Genomic DNA, 26,934 nt, shown 5'->3' with positions numbered 1-26,934 from the left:
TATAGCATCTTTTGATATGTCTTTGACACTGACAGCCGCCTTTGTTCGTTCAGGCAGCGCAGTTATTGTTTGTCAGAGTGAGCTAAGGCGACTAACAATTAATGTGCGAAGACCATTTTTCATAGATATTTATATATCAGAGGTGGAACCTTTTTGGCGGAAATCCTTCCATTATGTACACACAAAGTTCAACCAAAACCTCCTCAAACAATGATAGGGCAAAAGCAGAACAGTAGTTTTTTCATATATTACCACGACAACATACGAATATACTGTTAACTTGTCAACATGTAGGAAAAGTAGAAAAAAAAAGAGACTTGGATCCAAATGACCATATCAAAACACCGGTTATATTTTTTTTCTCCTAAAGTCAGAAAATGTTAAAGCATTTACAATTTACACAGTACTCATAATAATATATTACATGGTACATACAGAGAGTTATGTTTATGGTGCACCTCACTCAGACAAGAAACCAGCTCAGACAGGCTCTTCATATCAGTGCAGTGTGTCTATTTATATCACTACAGTACAGAGCAGTTCTTAGACATAACATTTCATCTGTCCCACTGGCAACAATGACATCCAGCTGTTTGACAAATGACAGTCAAAAGTGTTAAAGCATCACTGACACACAATACCTTTTACTGAAAGCCAGTTATGACTAATAGCTGATACAAAACAGTTCCTTAAAAATAACTTAAAACCCACATACATACTTTATGTGTTAATTTACTGGTTCAGTCACTCACTTTGTCGTAGCTCAACAGACATGTGACAGCACCTCTTCTATCAGATCACATCTGTCTCACCATTTAGGGCCTCACTATTGTCCGTCACTCAGCTTGGCAACATACAGAGCCGACTGTCTGTGAGACAATAAAAGATGACAGCCAAAATTCGTAGAGCTGTGATTCTATTTGGTTCATAATTGTCCTCTTTTCCATATCTCCTTTTATTACAGTCTTTGCATTTGCCATCAAATTTTGGGCATCGATGAGCCAAAGGAGGTTTTGATATCTTCAAAGCTGGTGTCTGGTTGTTCAATCGTCTTCAGTACAAGCTCCAGGCCTCTTAAGTTGTGGTGAAAGACCAAGACACGTTATATTCATGTGGCGCTACGTGTCATTTTTTTGGGCAAAGTGAGAATGGGCAGACTGGAGTTTGTCATACAAACATATCTCAGAGGCAGAGCTGCTCTGGGGCAGAAATCATAACAGCAGGAACTCCAAAGCAACATCCTAACATGCTGGGGGACAGACACAACTGTCTGGAAAACACAGACGTAGAAGACTCATGAAAGTCTTCTGACCCTTTTAACTTTTCCCAACTAGCTGGTACTTTCACCAGTTTTGTTTTTGGTGATGACGCCATAATGTTGATGACGCTGTTGTTTCGATGTCACATTTAGTCTCCCCGAAACTTGAGAAGACTTGTTCCCAGGAAATGCTTGTTCCTTATAATCAATAAGCTGAAATTAAATTTGAGCTCATATTAAAGCTGTATATTTGTCTTTTTAATGCACAAAGGACAACCAGCTTATTTGAGGAATGAATCGCCTAACATGTAGGCCAATAGATACATAACACATTGAAACAGGATTGTTGTGGAACTCAAAAAGTTTAAAAAGTTTAACAGTAGGAATTATGCACATCAGATAATTGGCAATATTAATCATGAGAAACCAAAGTATATCAGTATGTGATGCCTTAACTCTCATATTGACAGATTTCGACTTGTCTATTTACTTGCAAAGCATAATTGGATTCCTGAAATACAGTTAGGGCTTTTGTTTTTAGTGTGCCACCCCAAGATTTTCAGGGCCGCAATCTGGCCACCCCATTAAAAACTACTGCACTGCAGTGGATGAAACTAACCTCAGGTTTCCAGCAGGACAAGTAACTGATTAAACTGAAGCCCATTTTAAAGGATACCTTTCTTTCTATCAAAAGAGACATTTGTGATGTCCATGAAATAAAGAAGGAGATTTCTGAGGGCCAGAGTTTAAGATTTATGTCTCACTGTTAGCTTGGCAACTAAGTGAAGCCAGATAATTTAGAGCTGTTGACCAATTGTTCACTTTTTTCTACATTGGTCACCTATCATGAGTAAACTGTGATTTTGACACATATGATACCTCATCGTTGTGTGGCAATGCTGACGGGTGTAGTCTTGTTAAGAGGATGTGCAGCTTTAAGGCACTTTGCTTAAGCATCTGGCTATGTGCTGAAAATTGCATTATCTAGGCTTGATGGTTAGCCTTTATCTGCTATCACGAATGTCATATCAAGAATTAGTGATGGGCCATTACCTTTACCACATCTAAGTGTTATAATCTCCTCCAACATAGTTCACCAGGTAGGCTCTTTGGCTCCGCATGTAAACTCAGAAAATTATATAATTTTTACTTCCAGAGTGGCTCTGCTTAGAAAATGCTTGCATTACTAAAACTCCAATCTGTTGGATGGTGAAACTGGCTCTTTAGTGAGAAGTGCCAACCGACTGGAGTGCGTGAGGTGTTGCAGGACATATGTTCCCCCCTCTCAGACCTCCAGGAGACTCTGTGGCCGCTCAGGTGCTTGTGGGGGGTCAGGCTGGAGGCGGCAAATGGGCTTGTTGCACATGGGGCACACACTGCGGATCTCTAACCATTTTAGCAGACATCTGAGAAAAGCAGATAGATGACAGACACATGACCTTGTCTTGTCGTTTTAAAGGAGGAAAAAGTATGGAAAGTTACACAGGTGGATCTAGGTCGGCACTTTAGGAATCACAAGAAGGGAAGGAAGTTCAAACAACTTTCAAACAAGACTGAACAGGCAGACATACAAGATATGTACAAAGTTCAAAGATACCGGTGATACAGGCACAGAAATGTCAGTCAGAAAGACAAGCAAACCGGTCTCAAAGACTGTGTCACACCTCCACTGCAGGGCAGAAACAGGTCTAGTTGCTCAGTTATGCTCATGCTCAAACATGCAGAGATGTACGCACAGGAATTAGAAATAAGCAATAGCTGCTCTGATACATTTCATTGCATAATTGTTGTGCAATTCTTTCTGTAGGCTGTATTTGTCCCTGTCAAATAACATTAAACAAATTAATACGTTATCAGGAAGTTGCTTGTATTTGTCTGCAGGCCACCCTGAAAAAGTTTCAAAATGCCTTTTTTCTGAATTTAAATGGAACTCTGCTTCAGCTGTTAAGCTTAAGGCAGAAATCCATCATGAAGTGGAATTTATGAGTCATTCCCTCAAACAGGTTAGTCTGGATCTTTGCACATCAAAAAGTCTTTGCAAAGATGTGAAGAAATCAAGGCTATCCATCAGTTATCGGCAACTATTTAATCTATTCAGGGTCACGGGGGGCTGGAGCCGCTCCTGAACTGACACTGGAGAAAACAGTGCTAGAGTAATAATAAAACAGAGGCCACGGAGCCGCTGATGATGGACTTGCAGACACAACAGCTGTTTAAAAAATGCTCTTCCACATGCTTTCAATTGACAGTTGTTTGCATCTACAGTCTAAAACATAAAGTACGAGTCAGTAAAATTAGCTGCATGATTACCAATTTGTGGCAAACAAATTTATCAAGCCTATGTTTTTTTCATTTGTAACTTTGAAATACAGTTTGCATGTTCACAAATGTGGAGCCAGCTGTTCAGTCACATCAGCGTCTGAAGAGCACCAAGCAGGGTTGTAGAACTTACTTCTTGTGAAAAGCATGGGAACATGGGCACACTCCGAGCTCGTCCCTGCTGCGAAACTCCTCTAAACACACCGCGCATGTTTGCTGAAAAGGAGAGATAACAGGTTTTGAAAACCAACACCTGAGCTGTTTTCAGGTAATACATTATAACCTGATACGGGCACTTCATAACTCCTCAGGATACAGTAATTGCAAGGTCAGAACGACAATGCATCCATACAGCAGCTACTACTGCATGATTGTGGTTTTTCTAAATAATCAGCAAGAAAACTTTCCATGATTGCAGAGCTGTAATTTGATCACTGCTGTATCCCTTTATTCAAGCTAATACTGTACAGTATGCACTACCAAGCTTGTTTTATTCTATTCTGTTATTCTGTTTTTGCATTTGACAAGAAATTTTACAAGAAATATTCAAGCTTAACCATTTTTAAGATCCTGGCAATGCTAGAAAATGTATATCTTGAACGCTCCTGTTTAAAAATACAGGAAAAATATTTTAAATAATTTTGGGAGCATGAAACCACACACACACACACACACACACACACACACACACACAAAGTTTCTCCTTCTTTTTCAAGTTTCCTTTTGAAACATGTATTTTTAAGATATAATTTATAATAAATTTGAATTTAAAGGGTCAATTTGACACCTTACAATAGAGATATGTTGTTTGAATTAATCAACATGGCCTGTAACAAAAACCTATCACAAAAATGTTGAAAAAAAGAACGTGTGGAAACAAATGTGGTGAATGTGTATTTGTTTACTAGTTTACAGAAAAGACAGTTTGAAAATTGAGTGAATTTCTATCAGTAAACCGTGATCTCTAAGAGGTGAAAAAAGTTAATGAAACTGATATTGATTGAGTTAAAGATAATGTTTATGAGAAAGTCTCTAGTACTTTCAGATGGTTAAGCACACACCGAGTCAATTTGATCCAGGGACATTATGGCTGTTGAACATAATAGGAGGTTTAAATGGTAAATAATGGTTTGTTTCGACATTAATGCTCGAAATGTCATGTTGAGTTTTTTTAATTTTTTTTTTTGTATTAAAGCTTCCACTATTTACATTTAGCTGCTAGCTGTTAGCTCGGATTTCTTTTGTTTGAATGTCAACACCACTTCACTTTCTGAAAATACTCTAACTTTGCAACTCATTTTAGTCAATTTTCTCACTTTTTATAAACCGGGACACAAATACGATGTAGTGCAGAACTGGGACGTCAGAACTGTCACACGACTGCAACAGTGAATCAGGGAGTAGCTAACTGCTGAGTTTAGCTAAGCATACAAAACCATCTTTTAAAATAGCCCAAATTAAGGACAGTAACTTCAAAGGAATATCATACCAAGCAATATATTATGTGTGGTTGTGTGGTTTTCCTCTGAACTTCAGAGAAATTTTGACGCCAATGACTCAGACGCTGATTACATGTGCAATATTTTTACACTGTAATTGGACAACTTTGCCAACAGTAATGATGAAAAGTGAGTTTTTTTCAGCAAATTACAGATTTACTGAAGCTCATCACAGCATTAAATTTGATGCTAAAAATTCCCACCGTAACTATATTTTACTATGTTTTCAACACTTTGCTACAGTATGTTTTCCACATTCATTTTGTCTCATTAGAAGTTTAACATTCTCATTTCATTCGCTCTGTATTCAACTTACACCAAGAAGGCTCAGTTTCTTCCCCGCTCCTTTTAAAACAACCTGTTGAGAAAATGCAGACAAAAAAGCACATGAATATTGTGGGAATTACAATTTGACTCTGATTTGAGTCAAACTGGACATAGTATTGAGACATTACCTCATTGTAACCATACTGTTCTCTTGCACCTTGTCGCTTGAGTCTGTGAAGCACAAAGAAACAAACTTATCACGCTGTAATTTAGAGTCATAAAAATTCCTATTATGTGCCTGGTGTTCCATATCTGCCTGTTTTCTTCAGGACATGTCTTGTCATGCTGCATGAATCAGCTGAGCTACTGCATCAAGCAGCCCAGGAATTCACACAATGCCAAATTCAAGTAACAGCCTGTACATCTAAGCTCACCATGAGCAGCTCTGCAACACTTCAAGAGCATGTCCTCGCATAAGAATTTTCACTGGAAAGTTTTGCTTTGTTATGTTGATAATGAATTGATGAAAGCATAAAAAGGTTTTCATTATTTTCAGGTCAGTCTTTTAGTCATAATTGAGATTTTACAAGCTTTTGAGGAAACTTAATTGGCTTCTTAGTATGTGTTTGCAATTGCAAAATACATATACCAACTTTAAAAAATTTCTCAGTCTATCATAGGTATTTCCAGACATCCGTCTTGCAGCCAAATAAATCAACAAAGCACAATCTCTTTAGCTAAGGTACACATCTGAACAGGTTTTTCCAGAAACCCTGGAAGCTTACGGTAGTTCACGGACCCAATCCCAACCTGTATGTAATTGCCTAAAGCAGTGTTAACGTCACACGTTGTCATATGCAAAGCAACAGACTACACTGTGTAATACAATGAGAGGTCCCTGCAGTGACAGATTGAATGAATCAGCTGAGTTCATTGAAATATTAAATCTCTGTCTGCAGTGAGTATAGATCACTTACTTTTAAACAACAGCTATTGTATGCAAGAAGCTCAGGTATGCTCTCTCAAGGTTGTTGAAAGAACAGAATATCACTTACTACTGCAAAAGTAGTTGAGAGAAGTGGAAACAACAAACAAGTAGATAAAAAGACTTGATTGGATCTTCTGGTGTGCACTGAAGGTTACAGGTTGATCCAATGGAGGAATTTTCCCTTATAAGTAGATTTCACTGTACATATAACTGAGACTAGAAAGATGTCTCCAGTTAGAAGTGGATAAATCTGACTGAAAGATGGATGATTTTTAGGAGCATGCTAACATATACATAAACATTCGGGGCTCTGCCCGTACCTCGTTTTTTTTTTCTCTCTCTCATTACAGCAGTATTTTTCAAGCCAATTGAAAAAAACAGCATGCCCAAAAATGTGTTCATTATTTGGTAAAAGCATGATAGTTGGCAAGAAAAAAAAAAAATCATCCCTTTGAGCCATCCAGTATTTTACCTGACGGTTATCCAACTCGCTTAATCGTTCTAAAACTATGACACAACAAACGCTGAAGTTAGCTAATTTTCACTTGTTACATCTAGGGACACATTTGGACAAGAACGTCCATACTAAAATCAAAAAAGTCTTTCCCTTGCGATTTTAGAATATTCACATTCATGTGATAACATTGTGAGAACAAACCGTGTACACGGATCTGCAAAAATAACCGAAAGCGTTGTAGTAAGCATGCCAGGCCAGTGGTAGGTGGTGCAACTTTGTAATGACACACTGTAGAAGAACACCACGCACATGCACAAAGTGTGGCTGTGGACATCATCACTCGACAGCAGAGTGAGATTAAAAATGGCCTTGTCTGTTGTCTTGTACCTGAAGAGGTAGCAGCAGAAGATGAGGGTGAGCATGAGGATGAAGAGGCCGATGCCCAGGATGATGATATAGACATTGAGCGGCAGGTGGAAGAGCTCTTCAGACGGCATGTTGCAGTAGGGGTCAATGTTCTGTAAGTCAGGGTCACACTGACACCCTGAGAGAATAGGACACATGAAAATAAAAAAGGTTACACACAAAAGAAACCGGAGCATAAGAAATATAAATACAGCTAAAACAAGGTTTAGCTATCAGAAAGAAAAAAAGTACTTGTGTATTAGGGTTACACCAACACAGTATTTCAGCAATCACAGATGATTTTCACAATGAGAAAATGCAATATTTGCTCAGATTTGTATCCCTGTCAGCCTCTAAAATTGTATTTAGAAAAGGGCATTCACTGAATACATATTTATACGAGTACAAATAATGCATACTCGTGTGGAAGCAACCCTCCTATACACTGTGAAACTTTGACAATGAATACAACTATATATCAAACTGCATCATATCCGTCATATCAACATATATTTTCATGAGAGGCTGACCTGTATGCAAGTCTAAACCAGCTCGTTTGTCTTTACACAAAGAACAATGCACTCATGAACAAAGCCTAATGTTACTAATAATGCAAATACACATTCATGTTTTCAATGCACTTTGTAAATATGTGAAAAAAGTCATTTTTTAAAATATGAACAGCTACAGTTAACAAAGCTACAGCCAGTTATTTCACATGTCAGGAATGTAGCCTTCATCATGTGGCATTTAGAGGCTCAGCAGAAATGACAAGGAAAAACTGTATGACTTTCCACACCAAGTCCATAAAGAAAAAGTTTTACACATGGCATTTAAAGACTGTGAATCCAATTAAAATCACTACAAGACTTTGCCACATTCTGCATCACTCTGAATAGCTTTAGCATAAATGGTTTGAGAAATGTGTAGTAGTGCGGCTGAGCTAAAATGTTTAATTTCTTTATTGAATTATTTATTTCTATCTTAGGTTCCTAACACACCCAAACCTAAAAGCCCGTTGACACTGTGGGGCCATGCCGAAAAGCTGGTCACCTACAACCGTGACACTTTATTTTAGCCTTTCAACTTAATGTCTAAGGTTAAACTAGGTTAAGGTTTAGCTCTGATGGATATGTCTGAGGTGCAAGGGAATGATGTAATAGTCTCTAGACAGAGAGTGAAACAAGTACTTGTGTGTATCTTCTTGCAGTAAACGCTTTCACTCTTAGTGGGGTAGGTCATTACAGAGTGGCCCTTCACTGTATCCGTCTGTCATCTTTGTGTCCACTTGTTGGGATATTCTCCCACTCAGCTCAGAGACTTTCCAGTGTCAGTTTGGTCCACGCATGTCTTCAATACAAACCCATCACCCCGTCTGTGTCCCCCTTCTATGGCTTTGATGCGGTAACTGTGTAACTTGTAAGACTTGGCGCTCAGGCACCACACTGCGCGTAAGCCTCGTGTTTCAAACTGCAATGTAATACTGCCTACACTGTAGGCACTCATGAGCTGCTAAAAGTCTTTGAAGTTGGGTGGAAAGTTTAAAAAAGGCAGTGTGTAATAACAGCTGTTCAGACACCTAGTTACATTTATATTATAATTGGATTTAACACATTTTTGCTTGTATAGTCAGTGGGTTAGGTTATAAGTTATAAAAATGAGTAGTTGTATACGCTTTTAGTCGATGTTTAAAAGGATACACGCCGTATTTTGATTGTATCTAGCTCTTACTCCTATGTTGTTTGAATGCACTTATTGTAAGTGGACAAAACTGTCTGCCAAATTAATTACATGAATGTAATGTAAAATTTTTATGGCATAAATTCATATAAAGCAAGATCAAACTGAGTGTAGCTATAGAGGAATAGAGTGTATTGAGTTGTTTGCTTCTACTATCCTATATAATGTTCAGGGGCTATACCAGGACAGAAATCTTATAGGTGCACCGTATAATGCTCAGAGGCTAAATCAGGACAAAAACCTTACACATATTGACAAAGTTCATAGACCCCACAGCATAAGCACCTCTCCAACATTGCAAAGCACTTTCATGTGAACTTTTACAACCATCCTTACGTCACACAGGAATGTGTTCCACTTTTTGGTCTGCGTCTTGGCCTGAGATGTGTTACTCTCTGGGCTCAGGGAGAAAGAGGTGTTTTCTGCCTGAGGGGCTTTAACAAGGCTATTTTCATTCCACACGATAAACATCAACCTTAAACTGCAGTGGTAAACTATTTCTTAAAGTCAAATGGCACAACTTATGCTATGGTGGTGACCTCCTGGTTCAAAAGTCAGGCAGGAGGGGGGTCAAGGCAGGACGGTGCAGTCTTGGCTTGTACAGTGGGGGCGTTTAAGGGGAGGAGGGGTTTGACATGAAGTTTGGGACAAGGAGGAAGCAGCTGTAATCTTAGCACAATGTTAGTAAATCATTGATAGTGGAGCACTAAAAGGTAGGCCGCTGTGCAAATGCATGCAGTCTGGATAGATCTGTACCTGAACACTGTCAAACAGGAACAGTAGCTTTGGTTTGAATGTTTTGACTGGAAAATAATAGAACCTGATTATACAGAATCTTACTCTAGAGATCTCAGTTGTTCTTTAAAATATGTTTAACGTCATGAAGTCACACATAAAGTGTGGTTCTTTTTGGTCATGTCATAACTTCATGCATAACATTTCACATTAGGATTGGGTTGGAGCAGCTGTTTATAAATCCTGTGGTAAATTTGTGTGGAGAGTCATGCCTAAACTCTTAACTTCTCGCTAGTTTCAAACTAATGATTTACTAAATCAAGACTTAAGACTTTAGTAATATGTAAATTGCTTGCAAGGAAGCATGCAATTCAAAATATTCCCAGCATACATCTTTATTATATGTTAACAGGCTCATGTTAGCGTTGTCAGTTAGTTGACAGTTACACCTGGCAGTTACTGGATGTAAACATTTAGTAATCTCTATAAAACAAATAATAATAACCTAGATGTAACTCAAGCTCTATGAGTGTATAGCCGGCTAACAGCCTTCACTATCGGTTTATCCCATCAAGGCATCACCCCTGAACCCCGAAACAAATTTTTACACACACCGCCCAACCAGGTGGTAGCATGCATGCCCTATTAAACAACAACAGTTGCTTGGCTCCCTTTTAAACTAAAAAAAAAGTAACTGGTGCAAAGTTGTCATCAATGACCTGTGTCTGGGTCTGGTTGTGCACTCTTGTGTGCATGGCATAGTTGGGGCACAACTGAAGGTGGATGATTATAATGGGAGAATAGGCAGAAAAATTTCCTTGTGCCGTTTCCTTGTCGGAATGGCAAATTCTACATGTTGGTGATAAACTCCATCATGGGGGACATGAGCTATCACCCAGCAATGTGAGGACAGAGAGAGGACATGGAAAGAGGCAAGGCAGCTCCAACCCCCTCCTCTGGTGGGATGCATCTAACCAACATGACATGACATGCTTCTGAAACAGCATGTGCATCACTGTAGCAATGTGGAAGTTCTTAGGTTCCTTTACACTGGGGAAATGAGGCATGTGGGGAGGGGAGACCACAAGCATCCCATCCCACCATCCCAGGCAGGGTGCTTCTCATCAGCACATATATTACAACTGAAAAACAATCTGTGCTTCAGTGTAGTACTGCCACTCTTGTTCCCTCAAAGTCGACCAGTCTAGTGGAAGGGTCCGAGGCTGATATGAGCTGTACACATTGCGCTTGGTTGGGGGACAGTCTGAGGAAATGGGGCCGGTGTAGTCTGAAGATAGATTTCCTTGACTGCTGTAGGGCAGCCTACACAGCACTAGCTTAACAGTTATCAGAAGTTGGCTTTGCCATCTGGGCAACAGCAACAAAAAGCCTCTCCTCTGGACACAATGTTGCATCAAAGCCAGGAGTGAATGGTGAGCCAGTGAGGGAAGTAGCCTTTTAGCAAGTGCTGAGTCAAAGGAGAAAATGCTAACAAGTCGTGGTGTAACCAAAACTGGCCAACTGGTAAGGTAGCCAGAGGTACCCTGGCAGTTAGTGGAAGTGGTAGACAAATTTGTGAATCCTAGGGTAGCAAAAGGAATGACCCACTCTACTCTCCCTATTAGTGGCAAGTACTCATTACCTCTGTTGGTTGGTTTGGTTAGATTTAGGCGAGAGGAGTGGAATTGGTTAAGGTTAGGGTAAGAATGTCAGGGTTGGCCAAATAGAGGCAGAGTAAGGCAGCGTAAGGAGAGCCATTCCTTCGCTATCTTAGAATTCACAAGTTCGTGTCCCATAGCCTATGTTGTCAAAAAGGCAGCAGAAAGACAGAAACTTCCTCACAGACGTGCTGGCCATCTCTTTCCTGGTACTTGTATCATGGCTAGTTAGCTCAACTGCCTCTGTCCGCAGCTTCGGGAAAGGTGTAGGGAGTGAGCAGGCTGGAAAAACAACGAGAAACTTCAGGACCTGCTTAGAGATACATCTCAGCAACACCTGAGGTCGGCAAAGGTTTCACTGAGCGCTGTGTTTGCACTCAAGTGAAAAAGAGAGCCCAGCGACAGGTGCGCCGGTGTTTTAATGGCACGTGTGCTACCACCTGATCAGGCAATGAGCACAAAGACATGTCTCAGGATGCAGAGGCAGAACCTTGATGGCGTAAATCAACAGCAAAACCTGTCAGAGGACAATGCACATAGGAAAAAGAACTAGTTTGTGTAGTGAAACTCTGTTTAACTTATGTAAATTTCCACTTAGTAAATACTTACATTATCTCAAGGCTTAGTTTGAACTTGCAAAAATATGGCTCAGCTGGCTCCAGGACACTTACCGGTACACCATTGGATTGGAAGCATCAAATGTGCAAATGTGAGGCCGGCAAACCCAGAAAATCTTTGGGGTTGTGACTTCTCTGATATCACAAAGTCTGGTTTCCGTCCACGTCCACTACTTTTTAGATTGAGACCAGTTTAAGCTTACAGTAGAGTGGATGTGCAGTGAGTCAAATCCTTGTGGTCGGGAGTATGCAGATCTGATTAGAGACTCCCAGTTTCTCAAGAAGACATTACCCAAATAACAAGCTGCTCATTTGAACCTCAGTCTGCAGTGATGATTTGCCACTTAAAGACAAAGACAACAGTCTTGTAGATGAAGGTATGAGCTTTGTGGATAAAAAGACATCAATGTCCTTGACGGTATTAGGATATTTACTCCAAATATCATCCAGTACACTGGTTATGTACCTCTGGCCGTGTGCGATCCCTGCTTTTTTGTTTTGTCTCCCCTTCAAAACATTGTCACGAGGCTCCCCCTCCCTTCATCATCTTTTCTCTTTTTCCTTCCTTTCTTCTTTCTCCTCTGTTCTCTCTTTTTAGCTTTCCACGTCGCTTTTCTCCTCCCTGGATGTTGAAACCTGCCGTGGCCAATTATGGAGAGACAAAGGGAAGGACATTGATGGGTTTCCCGGTAGCACAGCCAGCCAACCAGGCAGGCAGAGAGACAGGCAGGCAGCCTCAGTGTTTCTGCGGAAAGCAGCGTCTCATCTCTTCCCCTGCCTTCCTGCTCTGAACAAAGACGCAGCGAGGTAAATAACACAGGAAGACAATGCAGCTAATGTCAATTCAGATCCAAGCTCTCCTCTCTTCTCCTGTGTTTTCTTCTCACATTCACTCTCCTCCTCTCCCCTTCCTTGTCTCTCTTCTCCACTTCTCCTCTACAGACCTCAGTTTGTAAACAGATCCCTGCTCATGTGATTCGCTGTCTGCATCACAGCTCTGCTTTCACCGCCCCCTCCTTCCTCCTTCTCCCTCCCTCTCTCCTCCCTCCCTCCCCGTCCGCCCGCCTGCCCTCCCTTTACCTCTGGCCCCTCTGGGTTTTTACTTCCACCCCCCCAACCCCTCCTTCCTTTGCAGCTGCAAGCTATTATTGCAGTAGCTGCAGAGCAGATGGCAGACAGGCAGATGTGGAAACAGACGTGGTGAGAGGTTGTGATATAGTTATAAGGCAGTGTGATTGATTACATGTTATTTTTAGAATTGGTTGATTCCAATTACTAGTTTATGCAAACTCTCTCTTTGTCCATAAACATCATAACCTGAACCTATTAAAATGGGGGATTAATCCATTTCTGTCAAGACTTGACTATAAACTGAGCAAAGTGGGCAACTTCCCTGGGGTCCCAGACCCTTAGGGGACCCAAGGGTTTTAAGTTCTCTATGTGGACATCAGCTAGTGGTAATGTAATTACTTGCAAATTTGTTTGTTAATACTATAATCACTACTAAATGGCTTTTTAATCTGAAAAGACAGGGGACTGTAGGTGATACTATGGATCTCTAAAGACAATAGGATACAGCGTTGGAGGTGGGGTTCTGTTCATATCTCTAAAAGTTGCTCTGTGGTGTATAAAGCTAAAAAGGTTTGACTTCCAGGGTTTAAAAAAATGACCCTGATCTTCCACATTGTTGGGAACCAAACAATGAACAAGCACACAAACTAGCTGAGTAGCTAACTTCTGGTTTAGCCCTCTGCTAACTTCAATGGGAATAAAATGATTTAATTTTGCGTCTTTTATCTACCTTCAGTGGAAGTAATTTCCCCAGAGTTGTGATGCGTAAAAAAATATATCCAATGATTCCTACATAAGTCTATGGGAAAATGTATTTTTGGGCCCAATGGCATCAAGTGACAGACCAGGGAGTTGTAGTTACATGGTTTGGCCACTATGTCAATTTGGCTTTAAAGTACGTCGCACATTCGGGGGGCCTGGGTGTGCAGTACACCTGAACTTGAGAGCCTATCTTCTACAGGGACCCTGAGTTAAAATCTAAAATCACATTAAGTAAAGTCTGCGTATCACAGTATAATATGCAGACAGTAAAAACAGCTGTATTATGTCTTTTGTGGCTCTGGAGAAACCTTTCAGAAGTCTATTGAAACATGCAATAGGGCTGCATTCTGGGAAATGTAGGAATTTAGTGTTTTAGAAACTTGATTGATACTCTGGACTAAAAAAAACACTAGTTTGATTCAGACTCCTTAAAAAAATGTTTCATGTGCATTGTGAAATTGATGAAGTGTCCCTTTAAGTGGGTGGATAAACAATTTTCCACATGGGTTAGTTTGTAAGTATCTGAAACATAATATCAGGCTTCAAGAAGCCACATCAGTCACCTGGACAGGGACCAAAAGGCGTTCAGTCAGCATTATGAAGATAAATAAGTGAGAGTGACATGTGTTTAGAAGGTTAAACAACATAGGTATAACATGAGAGGAACATGAGAAGGACTGTAAGGTAGTCAGCACAGCTATGACAAATGGATTGTAAATTAACAAATTATCAGTCTGGTAAAATGTGAGACAAACGCATAACAACACAAACGCTGGTGTTTTGTTTCTTGTAACTTCCATTTGTTTCCACCTCGATAATGAGCGTGAACACAGTTCTCTGGGAGGAGAGCTGAAAATCACATTTTCTGCTGTCTTACTGTGTTTGTTATTTGTTGCCACACTATTTCAAATGTTCTCACCTGACCAGATGAACTGTGCCAAATGGGTAAACACTCCAGAGTTCAACTGAACCACTACACACGCACTTGGTGTGAACGTGCCCAGGGGTTATGGGCCAAGTGCGGATAAATGCAGCTGGTGAGTTTATTTCTGCCTCCAGAGCTGCTTTGTGGCTATCAACAATGAAAGCATTATATATATTTATAAAAAGTAATACAAGTATGTGGGATAGTTTTAAGAAATCTTTAGAAAGTGAGTAACGATTTCCCGTTCTGATTATGTTTAATACATAATATGAAACAGGCATAAATTGGCACCCTTGCTCAGACTAAACCCATCTTTGAACCTGGCCTTTATTTTGATCTCAACAACAAACCTCTAGCGTTTCGTGACTGCATCTCACAAAGTTGGGATGCTATAGTTGCAACAAAATCTGGCCACTGACAGACAGACAAACAAACAATAAAAACCTGGAAAAATACTCAAACTGATTTCTGTAGTACTTCCTTTGAAATAGGTCTCTCCAGAACTTCACCTGATGACACACACAGACTCACTAAGTAAAAATATACCAGCCTCGCTGTTGCAGCTGTAAAAACTACCTGTATGTATGAGTGCAAAGCAATTTAAGTCCATGCATCTTGGCTGTCATATGATGTGAAGCTTACTTCAAAGTGACCAAAGGTCCATCTAGTGGGTGATGTGTAGATGTGCAGCATATCGCTACAACTCAAGGAACTGGCATTTGTTCACTAGAAACTCTTCATATGAAAAAATAAATAAATGAGAAAAAAATTACAATTAACAAAAAAGTGTTGCAAAAACATCAATCAAAACAAAACAAAACAACCATTACAAGAAATACAAGTAGGGATTTTGATGGCTATGGCAAGAGTCCATTATTTAAAAATTCTTGGAGATTAAGATGTGGAAGTAATGTTTCTTTATTATCCCTACAGGGTTAAGTAGGGATAATAATCCTATGTGCGTTGTATATTAAATACTGACTTTATCAAACTTTACTAATCCCACTTTTCCTAGCAACTATACTGACAATATTTTCTGATACAAAAATGTCTAGCATAACTTTATAACATGGTAACCATGACACATAAATTGTTTATCACACTGACCTTGTATATGATTGCAAATCGAGATGTCACACTAACTCATGACCAAAACCATAAAGTCATACTGTATAAATATATGCACAAAAAGCTTTTTGCATATTGCATTCATCTGCATGTGTTGCATACAAGTCCTGGTCACATAGAAACTGAATATCAATGGTATGTCTATTAACATTAGATTTTATTGCATACCATAGCAATTTGAAGTATTTTTTGGCCATTTTGATTTTACGAAGACTCTGATCATCCAGCAACTATGGTAGGCCTGTGTTCTTTCCTGTTTGCAAATACAAAAAAAATCTGAATGTACTCACCTCTGTCATGATTTGAGTGATGGATTGCAGTTATCTCTCTAAGTTCAATGATCTTTTACTGAATGCTGCCACAAATTTTACTCTTTGCAGCACCTAGTGAGTCTGTTTGTTATAGAATTCTCCAAACCTTGTTACATGATGTCAGCATCTGACATTTAAGCATTTAGTCAGTTTTGCAGTATTGTCCAACTGCAGAGATACAGATCATTTTTAATATTACATATATTGTTATTGTGTTGTTGCTCTAGAGCTCTGGCTGTAGCAGACTCAGAGACAGAGCAGACCTTAGTGCCTCTGATGGTGTTTTCTCCTCGCTGTCCTCTTTCCAGGGGGCGTCCTGTGTCTTTCGTGAATAAAGGAAACGTTGAGGCGTTTGGAGCCAGTGTAAAGGCCATTTGAAAAATCCATTAGCCACAAGGCACTGGAGATGTAGGGAAGCTTCACAAGGGCTCCTTTGTTCTCCACCTGTAAGGTCAAATAAGGTGAAAGAACACAGTGTGCAGCATCTGCAGCGATAAACAGCATGTCAGACTTAAAGGTGATATTATCAAACTGTTAAAAGTCTCAAAGAAAAGCATACATGAGTGTACAATGCTTTGATTCAAGTGAAAATATAAAAATCACGTTTACTAGAGGTATTTAGTTGTTACACCGTTCCTTATGCTCACTCCCTAGAGAACGTGCTGTTGTTGTGACTCTACATGGAGACAATGTCATTTCTCACTTGATTTTAAAGGTACAGTATGTAACTTTTTACATATATCGTAAAGAACTTTACAAATTGTAAAATTACAACTTTTTTGCTCATAAAATTACAACTTAATTCTTGTAACATTATGACTTTATTCTCACAAAACTAGGACTTTTTTCTTGCAATATTATGAGTTTATTCTCAAAATTAAGACATTATTCTCGTAATATTATGACTTTATTCTCAAAATCAAACGTTTTTTTTTCTTAAACATGGCCTAATCCTTTGTTGTACCCAGGAAATCTGCTCACCCTTGCCGCAAAATTTTCCCAGTGGACACTTGCTATATTGAAGCCAAAAAGAAGCAATTTCCCCATAGACCCCCACTGTAAAAGAGAGAGTCTGTAAAACTGTTGACAGGACATATCCAACTGCAAAAAAGGTCAATTATGACTATTTCTACTAAGAATTTTTGAGCCATGATGGTTTTATATTTGTAACATTTTTCCGGAGCTGAGAAAAGTGATTTAATAATCGGTGATGTCCTCACAATGTTAAGTCTATGAGGTGAGTGGAAACTCACAGGAGGAACACTGTTGTGCATAGTCAGTGTGCGGCATACACGCAAGTAAACAGGGAGGAACTTTTCCGGCGTCTGCGTAAGGCGAGGAAGTCCTTAGGAATGCATAGCTGACAAATTTGGTCCCCTGTTTAGATATTATTAAAGTTAACTCAAAAGAAGAAAAATACCTGTAAGAATATTATTGGTATCACGAAATGGCTAAAAAAAAAAAGTCAGTGTTGACGAATGGATCGATTTAATATACAGCATTTATGTAATGAAAAAAAATTATTTGAATTTAAGAACCGAGATGGATACCTTTATTGAAAACTGGACAAAATGGATAGTGTATGTTTCACGTGTCAGACCTGACTTTGTGTGAACTGGTGGACACATAGGCCGGTTCACCAGATGTATTAAAGTTACAAGAATCCTGAACAGCCAGAGCTCATGTGATGGGAAAGGGGGGGAAAGATGTGCAACTAAAAACAAGGATTTTCTGAGAGTCACATAGAGAATCTTTGACAGTTAGTACCTTCACAATGGTCGTGCATGAAGGGAGGAGCCTGAGCACCTTGCATTTTATAGGCATTTTCGGGCAAGTTACAAATACAAAGACACACTCCCTAAAAAATGAAACCCAGTTTTACTTAAATAAGTCTGGGCACCTAAAATCCACCATAAAGCAGGGAAATAATAATAATAATAATAATAATAATAATGAAAGATCAGATTTAAATCCATGGTTCAAATGGCTCATTACCTGGCTGTACGCTGGTGTGTCCAGCAGACCAGGGAGTCTCTGTGGTGTCATGTCACCAAACGTGTCCTGTAGGAGATGGAGTTTGGTCGCTGGGACTTTTTAGTTTTTCATTCTTGTGGACCTCTCTGTCCTCCATGTGGTATTCTGGCCTCTCAAAGTATCCTTTGCATCTCAGTTTCATAATGGCCTTGGCAGCTTCATAAACTTTAGAAAGTCACCCTGCCACGTGCAAGTCCATCTTTCACCATTTTCTAAGTTATGAGAGAAAAAAGTATTATTGCTATTGAAAACGGTGAAGACATTTTAAGGTGAAATTTGTATTTTTCGAGGCGAGTTTGTGAAACAGCCTACCTGAACACTAACGACACATCCCAAAGGTAAGAACATGTTGAGCAGGTCCTCAGCAGTATGGTTCAGTTCTGAGCCCAAACTCGGATAGATGGCTATCATCTGTCAGGGCAAAACTTCTGTTTAAATCTAACATCTGGAAGTGGATAATTAAGCATGTGTACATTTTCAGAAAACAGTGAGTACACTTTACATCAGTCCATCCTTACTTTATCATAACTGCTGTCCCAAAAAAAAAAATCCAATCCTTGTTTGTCATGCTCAGTGGTTTCAGTGTTTAAATAGCTGGCAGTGTCCATCCTGTATGAGCTGTGTGTGAAAATCTCAGAGAGTAAACCAGGTGTTGCAGTTTCACAGAAAAGTTGCATTGGGGCTTTGGATTTGAACTTGATACTGTCATGGAGACCATTGACATAGTGCAGAGTGCAATTTCAAATGAAAATATGGTCAAAGGGATACAAAAATGATTTGAAATGTAGTTACCATAGAAATTAGATGACTCATTTGACTTCTATGGGAGTTAAGCAATATCACAGGAGAGGGAGTGCTGTTAAATTGTATATCATCACAGCTGTGATTCGGTCGCAGGGACGAGGTCGCGGGCCAAGTGCCGAGATAAGGTGCTTCTGCTGGCAACACTGTAATCAATGCATGAGCAAACACTGGCTGTAGTGTTATAATCATTTTGGGAGTGGAATTTAATCATCAGTCTCACCCATAATCCCAGGTTTTAGGTTGCTAGCTGTCCGAAAAGCACTATAAAGGATCTATTAATTCTTTGAAACTTGAGAAAATTGGTTTGATTTCTTTCACCAGCAACAAAAGACAGAAGAAACAAACCTTTTTATATTTTATAATGTCTGCTAGTTGAGTGTTTAACCTTGATATTTGTGTCTTTTTGGCTTTTTTTTTTTTTACTGTAACTGTATGTTGTAATTGTATGTAATCTTGATATAAATAGTTAAACTATATAAAAAATATCAAGAAATTCAAAAAAAATTAAAGAACTTTCCCTATAAATTAGTTTTAAAAAACATCATAAATATGTTTCACTAGCTTAAAAAAAAATCTGAATTTGCTTATAAATTTTTTTAACTGCCTGTTACATGTAATTTCCTAAATAATAGATCAAGTCACTCATAAAGCAGGGTATAACACAGTTGTGATATGAGACAAGCTGACATTTTAGATTTCATAATATTTCAGTTTAGTATTGTCTTTTCCTGGTTTTACAGGCTGCATTACAGTTAAGTGATGTTGGTTTTTGGGTTCTTTTTAATTTACCAGACTGTTCTAGCTGTTATTTGCTTTTATCCACTTTGTCATTATATCCACATTACTGATAATTATTGATTAAAATCTCATTGTGTAAATATTTTGGCAAAGCACCAATAGTCAGCCCTACGATATTGTTGTAATGTCAATATTGCAGTATATGGTCAAAAACATTGCCATATTTGATTTTCTCCAGTTGTAGTCACTAAATGTAACATCTAAGCTTGAAGCAAATTTCAGAGGATCCAAATAAGGTCAAAAGGTCACATGTGATAACAGCAGGCTACTTTTTTTAATGACCAGAGGCTTTATTTATTACCATTGTGTACACACAAAAAGGGCTTGAAATGTGCATGTACTACTTTGTAAGCAGCTTTGGGATGTATTAAAAAAATATGAATACATTAAAAAAAAAGAGAGAATGTGCCTAAATCTTAAAATTTTGCAAATGAATTATTCATTAATGAGGAAAGTGATAATCTGTATATCTTTGATTTTTTTCTGGTATATCTTTGATTTTTGTATTTAAAACCTGTACATTTTTTCTTCTTCTTTGATACATGCCTATTTTTGCACTTTTGTATATTTTATATTTTGTATATATTGATATTTTATATATTTTTTCTGTACACACGGCTGCTGTGACAAGTTAATTTCCCACAAGTGGGATAAATAAACGTGTCTAAGTCTAAGTCTATACCTTAAATCAGCAATGTATCTTGGGCGATACAAACTGTAATTTGGAAACTAAAGGTCATATTTTGATAAATTAATAAATAAAATTGTATTATTTAACCCTAGATATATTAGAAAATAGCAATTAACTAATTTTCCAAAAATATTTATATGTGCCTGCCCATTTAGGGATTATTAAGAGGGAGATACAGTTCCAGCAAATACATACATACACCTGTCACTTCCCCAGCAGAGGGCGCTCCAGGATCACATGCCAAATGCAGTCATTTTTAAACACTTCAGCTGCAGAAGATGGCGCTGTTATTTGTTTATATAATGTCTTGAATGAAGCATGGAGTGGAGTAGCAGGCTAATAAAAGGCAGTTGGATATTCTTATCCTGTGTTAACAGATAGTATTTCCTGCACCGAGAATAAGCATGTGAAATGATTCTTCAGTTTCAAATATAAGACCTAAAATATTATTGACATGTTGACTTTACTTGTTACTATTGTGATAACTTTTATATTGTTGTGCACCAAATGTCATTTCTCCTTTTATTGCTGAATGTGCCAAAGCTGAGCATTCATGCACTGGATCAACAGTAGCGCAAGGCAATGCAAGAAATTACAAGTTTTTTTTAAGTTGATTACCACACTGGAGGTCAGCCCCCTAGTGTGGTGCAATGATAATATATGTAAATGGCCGACCAAGCCCGGACCAGACAGAACAAGATTTAACCAGCCTCTGCCTGGCTGAGTTTGCTTACCTCCAAACTTCACACGTGTGTAACAATAAATTCCAGCACTGCACCATGAGAGAGGCTCAGCCCTGCTGACAGTGAGGGCTTGGGGGCAGTTACTGACTCTTTCAATGAAACGACGAGGATTTTCATAGTATAACCTTGATTTTAAATTCTCTCTGACTAATATAAACTTTTTTTTAAGCATGGTAGGCCTACTTTGAGTAAAAGGCATTAGTGATGCTCCTCTGAAAATATGTTTTTTATGTTATGTTTATGTTTTTTCCTGATGAAAATCACTTTTCATCAGTGATATTATTTAAGACATCTTTATAATCACTGTGAAACTTGACAGTGAGCCTGCCTGTTACATTCCCTACAGCAAATGTCTATGGATTAGAGTTCACATGCACTAACATACTTGCATGTTCATGTTTATTTACATCCATAATACATGGATTAAAGACTAAATTGGTAGGTATTTTAAAATAATCTTGAATTGGATTAGACAGAAAAAAAGCGTAACGGAAGGACATCCTGTTTACTTTTTTGTTTGCATATCTGACATCATGCTCAAAATCACAACTCTGGACATTGTGAGCAAACAAAACGTGTAATTAATATACCAAAACAGATGAAGCCAACAGTCACTGGACACAGAATGTTATATAGACTTATGGGAACTTTTCTCACATACTGTATGTCTTGAGGGACTGTTTGTGATTTATTGGGTGTTTGAGGGGGCACTACAAATATTTATTTTTAGTACTGGTGAGGGGCATTCAACTTTAAACGGTTAGATTTTATATTTATTTTAAATACTCTCAGAGCCTGAAAACCTGGGTTTGAAATCACGTTTTCTTTAAAATGTTCAAATTCAAACTATTTATGACAGCTAGAAAATGTTGAAATATGCTTATTTATGGCGGATGGAGGGTCATTGCACTTTTCCCAGTACCTCAAGGAAAAATACTGAACACCCCAGCCACCTGCCAAAACTGATAAATTAGGCACAGTCCCTAAAATGAGCTTCAGACAATAACTTTTTCAAGACTATAGCATTCCTAAAAAGTGGGCTGACCTGTTTGTGTCCAGAATTTTTTTTTTTTTCTTTCCAATGGTGGAGGATTCTAGGAATGTGACAGCATGGAGGGCAAACCAAATGGCACTTGTGAATTAACACATAGATAAAAGGCTTTGAAATCTTGTTTGTTAATAACAAAGGCTCGGATATAGGCCAACTGTCTGGAGTGTGAGACTGATCCAAGGGCACTGACACATCAGCAGTGCACAGATACAATAGGTAAGATAACAAGACATGGAAAACAGCATGCATTTAAACTTTCCCTCAAGATGTTTGGTTTATTTGAAGGATTCTGTGAGATGTAATGATCCCCTGCACCTTTCTGCATTACAGTAAGATATGCACTTGTCATGTAATGCGTTATGACATGCATTATGGGCATAACAGAGTAATTATGCACTTTTTACAATAACCAATGTGCAACTCTGAAACAATAAAACTCAGCTTATAGCAGGTTTTCTTGCAAATACACATTTCCATCATCTAAAAACAAGAAAATACATTTATTTTCTAGTCAAAATAACCCAACCTCCACTTCAAAAACATAAACATTCACCACTTCAATTAACATATATGTTTTAAATATGTTTGTATGGGTCGCCGAGATGTAAAGAAAAGAGTGTTAGACAGTGTTGCTGGGTAAAGACTCAAACGCCCTTCGAAAAATCCTCCCTGAATGACTTTACAGGGTTGTGTACTGTCTCCACTACACACCAAATCCAGTATTTTTCCATCAAGTAGCGCGCTGGACCACGTGACCACAAAGGAGAAAAAAACGCTGTCATGTTTGCATCCTCAATTGACAGCGGTGCACGCGCTATGTGGCTCTCAATTAGCAAAATAAAGCCGGCGCTGATACATTTCTTATCTCTGCTGCCACTGACACTATATATTTAACAGCTCCACGGTTCACTTTGGTAGTGTTGCCCGTTCGGGGAACAAATTCTCCTCCAGGTCGTTTTTCTAACCCCGTGCGTTCATGATCATGTAACCACTCCCACTCGTGGCTGGTGGAAAATTACCAGCTTACAAGCAACAGGCAAATGAATGGTACTTGCGGTTTCGCACATCGTTCAACCTACTATGTGTAACTGCGTGAGACAGCCACTTGTCCTTTCGGGGTATATTGCGTTTTAAAGTTGTAGCGCTTTCACAGAGAGTCAGAAAATCATTAAGAGGCATTAGTTTTACGCATCGCGTTAAACGCACGTGCACTGATGCTATGTTGCATTTACATGAATGCAGGTAATGTATAACTCGACCCTGGGGAATTGCAATAAACGATAGTCGCTTACATATTCGCTATTCTGATAAGCGGGAGTCATGTACAAGTCCATTCTGCATGGGAGTCTGCCCTCTTTTTCTCTCCGGGCGGAGTAGTCGCGTGGGCGCTTGAGCGAATTGAAATAGACTGACAGGCTATTCATCCAATGGGACGCCAAGTAGGAAGTCTCCGCCAAAGCCGCAGCCAATCACAGCGCGGTGTGGGCGTAACCTCAGTCCAAACTTTACGCGGCGCCATCGGCTGAAAACTAAACCGAGATGGAATCTCCCAGTCTGAACCGGTTTCAACCGGTTGCGAGTTAGTTGCTTGAGAGAGGAGAGGAGGCGCAGGCACACAACCTCTACACCGCCCCGCTGGAAAATTATTAGAGTAACGAATTAATTAGTGAATCAAGGTTTACTTTGTTTCGTAAAATGTATCGGAGTGACATGTTGCAGGGTTTGCCGTGATAGTAGTTTTGGAATCCACATCAGTGGTTCTTACCAGCCAGACATCACTCACTGCTGGAGCTGGAGATAGTCAACGCTGCAGAAATAGGAAATCTCTAATCAACAGTGATACTGAAGTACTCACTTTATCTTGTAACTTCTTTGGCAAACGTCACTCTTTTCAGTCAGAGCCTTGGACTTTAGGTAGGTAACTGGGGTGAAGTGCAAACCTGCCATGCCGTGATTAACGTTTCTTGGCTTTATCTGTAACGCTACGGGGAATAAAATGCATCGTGGTGTTGGTATTTAGTTGTGTTATTTTATAATTAACATATTAACTGTCATAATGCTCCCGAAAAGATACGCTAATTCAGAATGCAGTAGCATCAGTGGGATAACCAAATAGCCCTCGACTGCCTGCTAGCTAGCATTTACCACTTTATAAGGATTAGCTAATGTTGGGTGTCAGATAAAGTGCCGTAACTTAATCTAACTTAAATGCACAACTAACCGATGCTACGTCTTGTAACGTTACGTACGACACTGCGGAGTTGCAGAGCTCTGTGTGATTAAATCCGTGCCTCTCCCACCACAGCAGCATCACCCGGGTGTCCGTGATGTGAGCGGATGTCAAGTTGATGTTGCTAGGTACTTAGCGGTAGCCAGTGTTAACTTTATCTCTGCGTAATGCAAAGCGTCTGTTAACGTAACTATCGGGACAACCCGCTGCCAGTGTTCATAGAGAGGGACCACAACACAAAGTGTCAGCCTCGCCAGAACAGTGTTGTTAAAGGACACAGCGAAATTAATGTATGGGCACTCTCCGTACCTGGTATTCTTGGTGGGAGTGGTTGTAGTCGGCAGAGAAGGACCACATGTGAACTGTTTGTGCGACACACTTCTAATCGCTAGCTAATGCTAGCATTTTGTGTAAAGTACGCTAGTGGCGCGTGCACGCTGTTTACGTTAGCCACGCTTTGGGTAATGGTAGTAACTTGACATAATCATAAGCGTTCATTATGCTGTTTTTACCATGACTGCCTGCTACTTGTGTTGCGGTTGGTGTTTGGAGGAGTGAACTCCGTCACTTACAGATGTAAACAACGTGACGTCGCCCAGTATATCCGGCACGTGGCTCGGTTAACCTTCTTAATATGGTCGTAGAAAGAGGTGCATGATTAGTAGAACAGAAGAGGCAGACTGTGCAGGATCTAGCTGCTAATATCTGAGTTTGAATGTATTGTTAAGTTGTTTGTTTAAATCAACGAGTAAATGTCATTGACTTTGATTTTTAGAGTATGCCTAACCCGTTACAAATCACTATTAATACATTTTTGGCAAGATTGTGTGTTGCCAGTTTAGTAAAATCCCTTCTATCGCTAATAACAGTGTGGTTACAAGGTGTTTTCAGACTTACTGTAACAGTCTAGTGTTGGGGTGGGCGATATAGTACTCAAGTAAAATCCAGATATTTCAGGGGCTTTTTGTGATAATAGTATTTTGATGATTAAAAAAATACTAAAAAATCTTTTTTTATTTATGCCAAAAACATACAATGGTAAAAGTTTAAAAAAAATGAAGTGTTATCTTTCTTTATGTGTCAACATAAACAGTACTCTACCCTTCCTACTGTCACGTGTGCCACTCAGTGCTGACTGAAACTTAATTCTTCCACCGCAGAGCTGGTAGCAATTTAACTCACAGCCATTTTTGTTGTTGCCATGTGTAACCATATAACGTCTTTATGTCAACAAGCTGAGATATTGCCGTTATTACGATATGAAATATTCTTACCATGCCAAAAATGATACCAGTGTTATTGTGAACGTTATGATAGGGCACACCCCTAGTCTAGTGTTACCAGCCAGCGGGTGAGATAATTTAGTTAATTTGTCTTTGCTGCCTGAGTCCCTGCTTACAAGTCTTTACTCCTGGGGCGCACTGTGTTCAATTTGTTTATCCAAATTGCTGTTTTCTAATCTCAGTCCATGCAAAAAAAAAGAAAAAGAAAGAAAAAGCTTTCCTCTCCTTTGCATACTTTTTAGACAGTGACAAACCTGTGACACCATGGGCTTAACTTCTTAGTGTGACAGCTCACTGGTGGGGATGTTTGTGTATTGGTCAGCTGTTTGGAATTGTTTCTAAACACACAGTTCACATGACTTTGCCTGTTGAATGTGTTCGCCGCACTCATGACCCCCTCCCTCTTCTGTCCTTGTTGCAGAGCTCTATGCCAGCAATTATGACAATGTTAGCAGACCATGCAGCACAGCAGCTGCTGGACTTCAACCAGAAACTGGATATCAACCTGCTGGATAATGTGGTGAACTGTCTATATCATGGGGTGGGACCACAGGTATGTTGTGGAGCACATACAAGTGCTAAGCCAGCTGACACAAAGTATGCTGGTGTGGCAAACATGTATTCATACCTTTTATAAAATTGACCAGCTGCTTTTCTATGCCACAAGTTGTCTTTAACCCACACTTGACCTACTGTTAATTTGTGTTATATATTTACATTTTTTTGTGATGGCACAGAAAAGTCTATATTGCTGTTCTTTTTCAAATATGCATTTGCAAGTCTCTTAATGGCACCTCAGTGTTATATCTAAAGTGTCATTCATATTTGTATTACAGCAAAGAATGGCACAAGAAGTGCTGACACACTTAAAAGAGCACCCAGATGCCTGGACGAGAGTGGACACCATCCTCGAGTTCTCCCAGAACATGAACACCAAAGTAAGCTAACTCCAGTTCAGAAAACATTGGTGGAGAGACACTTTCATGTGCTTTGAGGAAGTGTATGCAATCACAAATACAATTAGAAAAATGAAAAATAAACTAAAGCATTTCACTGAGCCACAGTGGTTTGCTGATAACATGCTTTAAATTATATAAAATGTGATATTTGGTGGATCTTTTTTTATTTTTAAATTGAGTGCATGTTGTTGGTGCGCATAG

General features: G+C 39.2%; 2 protein-coding genes and 1 long non-coding RNA gene across 4 annotated transcripts in view; 1 reads left to right on the top strand and 2 right to left on the bottom strand.

Annotated features, from left to right (window-relative positions):
* Window positions 1-328: 328 nt before the first annotated feature.
* Window positions 329-12,925, bottom strand: LOC121954511 (RING finger protein 122-like). Its single transcript, XM_042502055.2, has 6 exons — window positions 11,998-12,925; window positions 7,176-7,332; window positions 5,532-5,574; window positions 5,393-5,434; window positions 3,711-3,793; window positions 329-2,664 (listed from the first exon to the last, which is right to left on the bottom strand). The coding sequence occupies exons 1-6, from the start codon at window positions 12,020-12,022 to the stop codon at window positions 2,544-2,546; spliced, it is 471 nt and encodes a 156-aa protein (XP_042357989.2). The 5' UTR covers window positions 12,023-12,925; the 3' UTR covers window positions 329-2,543.
* Window positions 12,926-14,995: 2,070 nt separating this feature from the next.
* LOC148187744 (uncharacterized) lies at window positions 14,996-19,774 on the bottom strand. The gene is made up of 4 exons (XR_015778416.1): window positions 18,693-19,774; window positions 18,487-18,585; window positions 18,136-18,386; window positions 14,996-16,584 (listed from the first exon to the last, which is right to left on the bottom strand). It is a non-coding gene; the product is annotated as an uncharacterized LOC148187744 (long non-coding RNA).
* Window positions 19,775-23,354: 3,580 nt separating this feature from the next.
* The window catches only part of xpo1b (exportin 1 (CRM1 homolog, yeast) b), a 34,751-nt gene continuing 31,171 nt past the window's right edge, over window positions 23,355-26,934 (top strand). Inside the window, exons 1-3 of one of the 2 annotated variants that reach the window (XM_088086307.1) lie at window positions 23,355-23,503; window positions 26,196-26,327; window positions 26,611-26,712. In XM_088086307.1, coding sequence (XP_087942433.1) covers window positions 23,498-23,503; window positions 26,196-26,327; window positions 26,611-26,712 — 240 coding nt within the window. In that variant the 5' untranslated portion in view covers window positions 23,355-23,497. Of the gene's footprint in view, window positions 23,504-23,796; window positions 24,176-26,195; window positions 26,328-26,610; window positions 26,713-26,934 lie in introns of those variants that run through there. The other variant, XM_042501961.2, reaches the window with a different exon arrangement.

The sequence above is a fragment of the Plectropomus leopardus genome, chromosome 13 (genome assembly GCF_026936395.1).
Source record: "Plectropomus leopardus strain MGB_pleo_1.0 chromosome 13, ASM2693639v1, whole genome shotgun sequence".
NCBI lineage: Eukaryota > Metazoa > Chordata > Actinopteri > Perciformes > Serranidae > Plectropomus > Plectropomus leopardus.
This window is presented reverse-complemented; position numbering and strand designations above follow the sequence as displayed.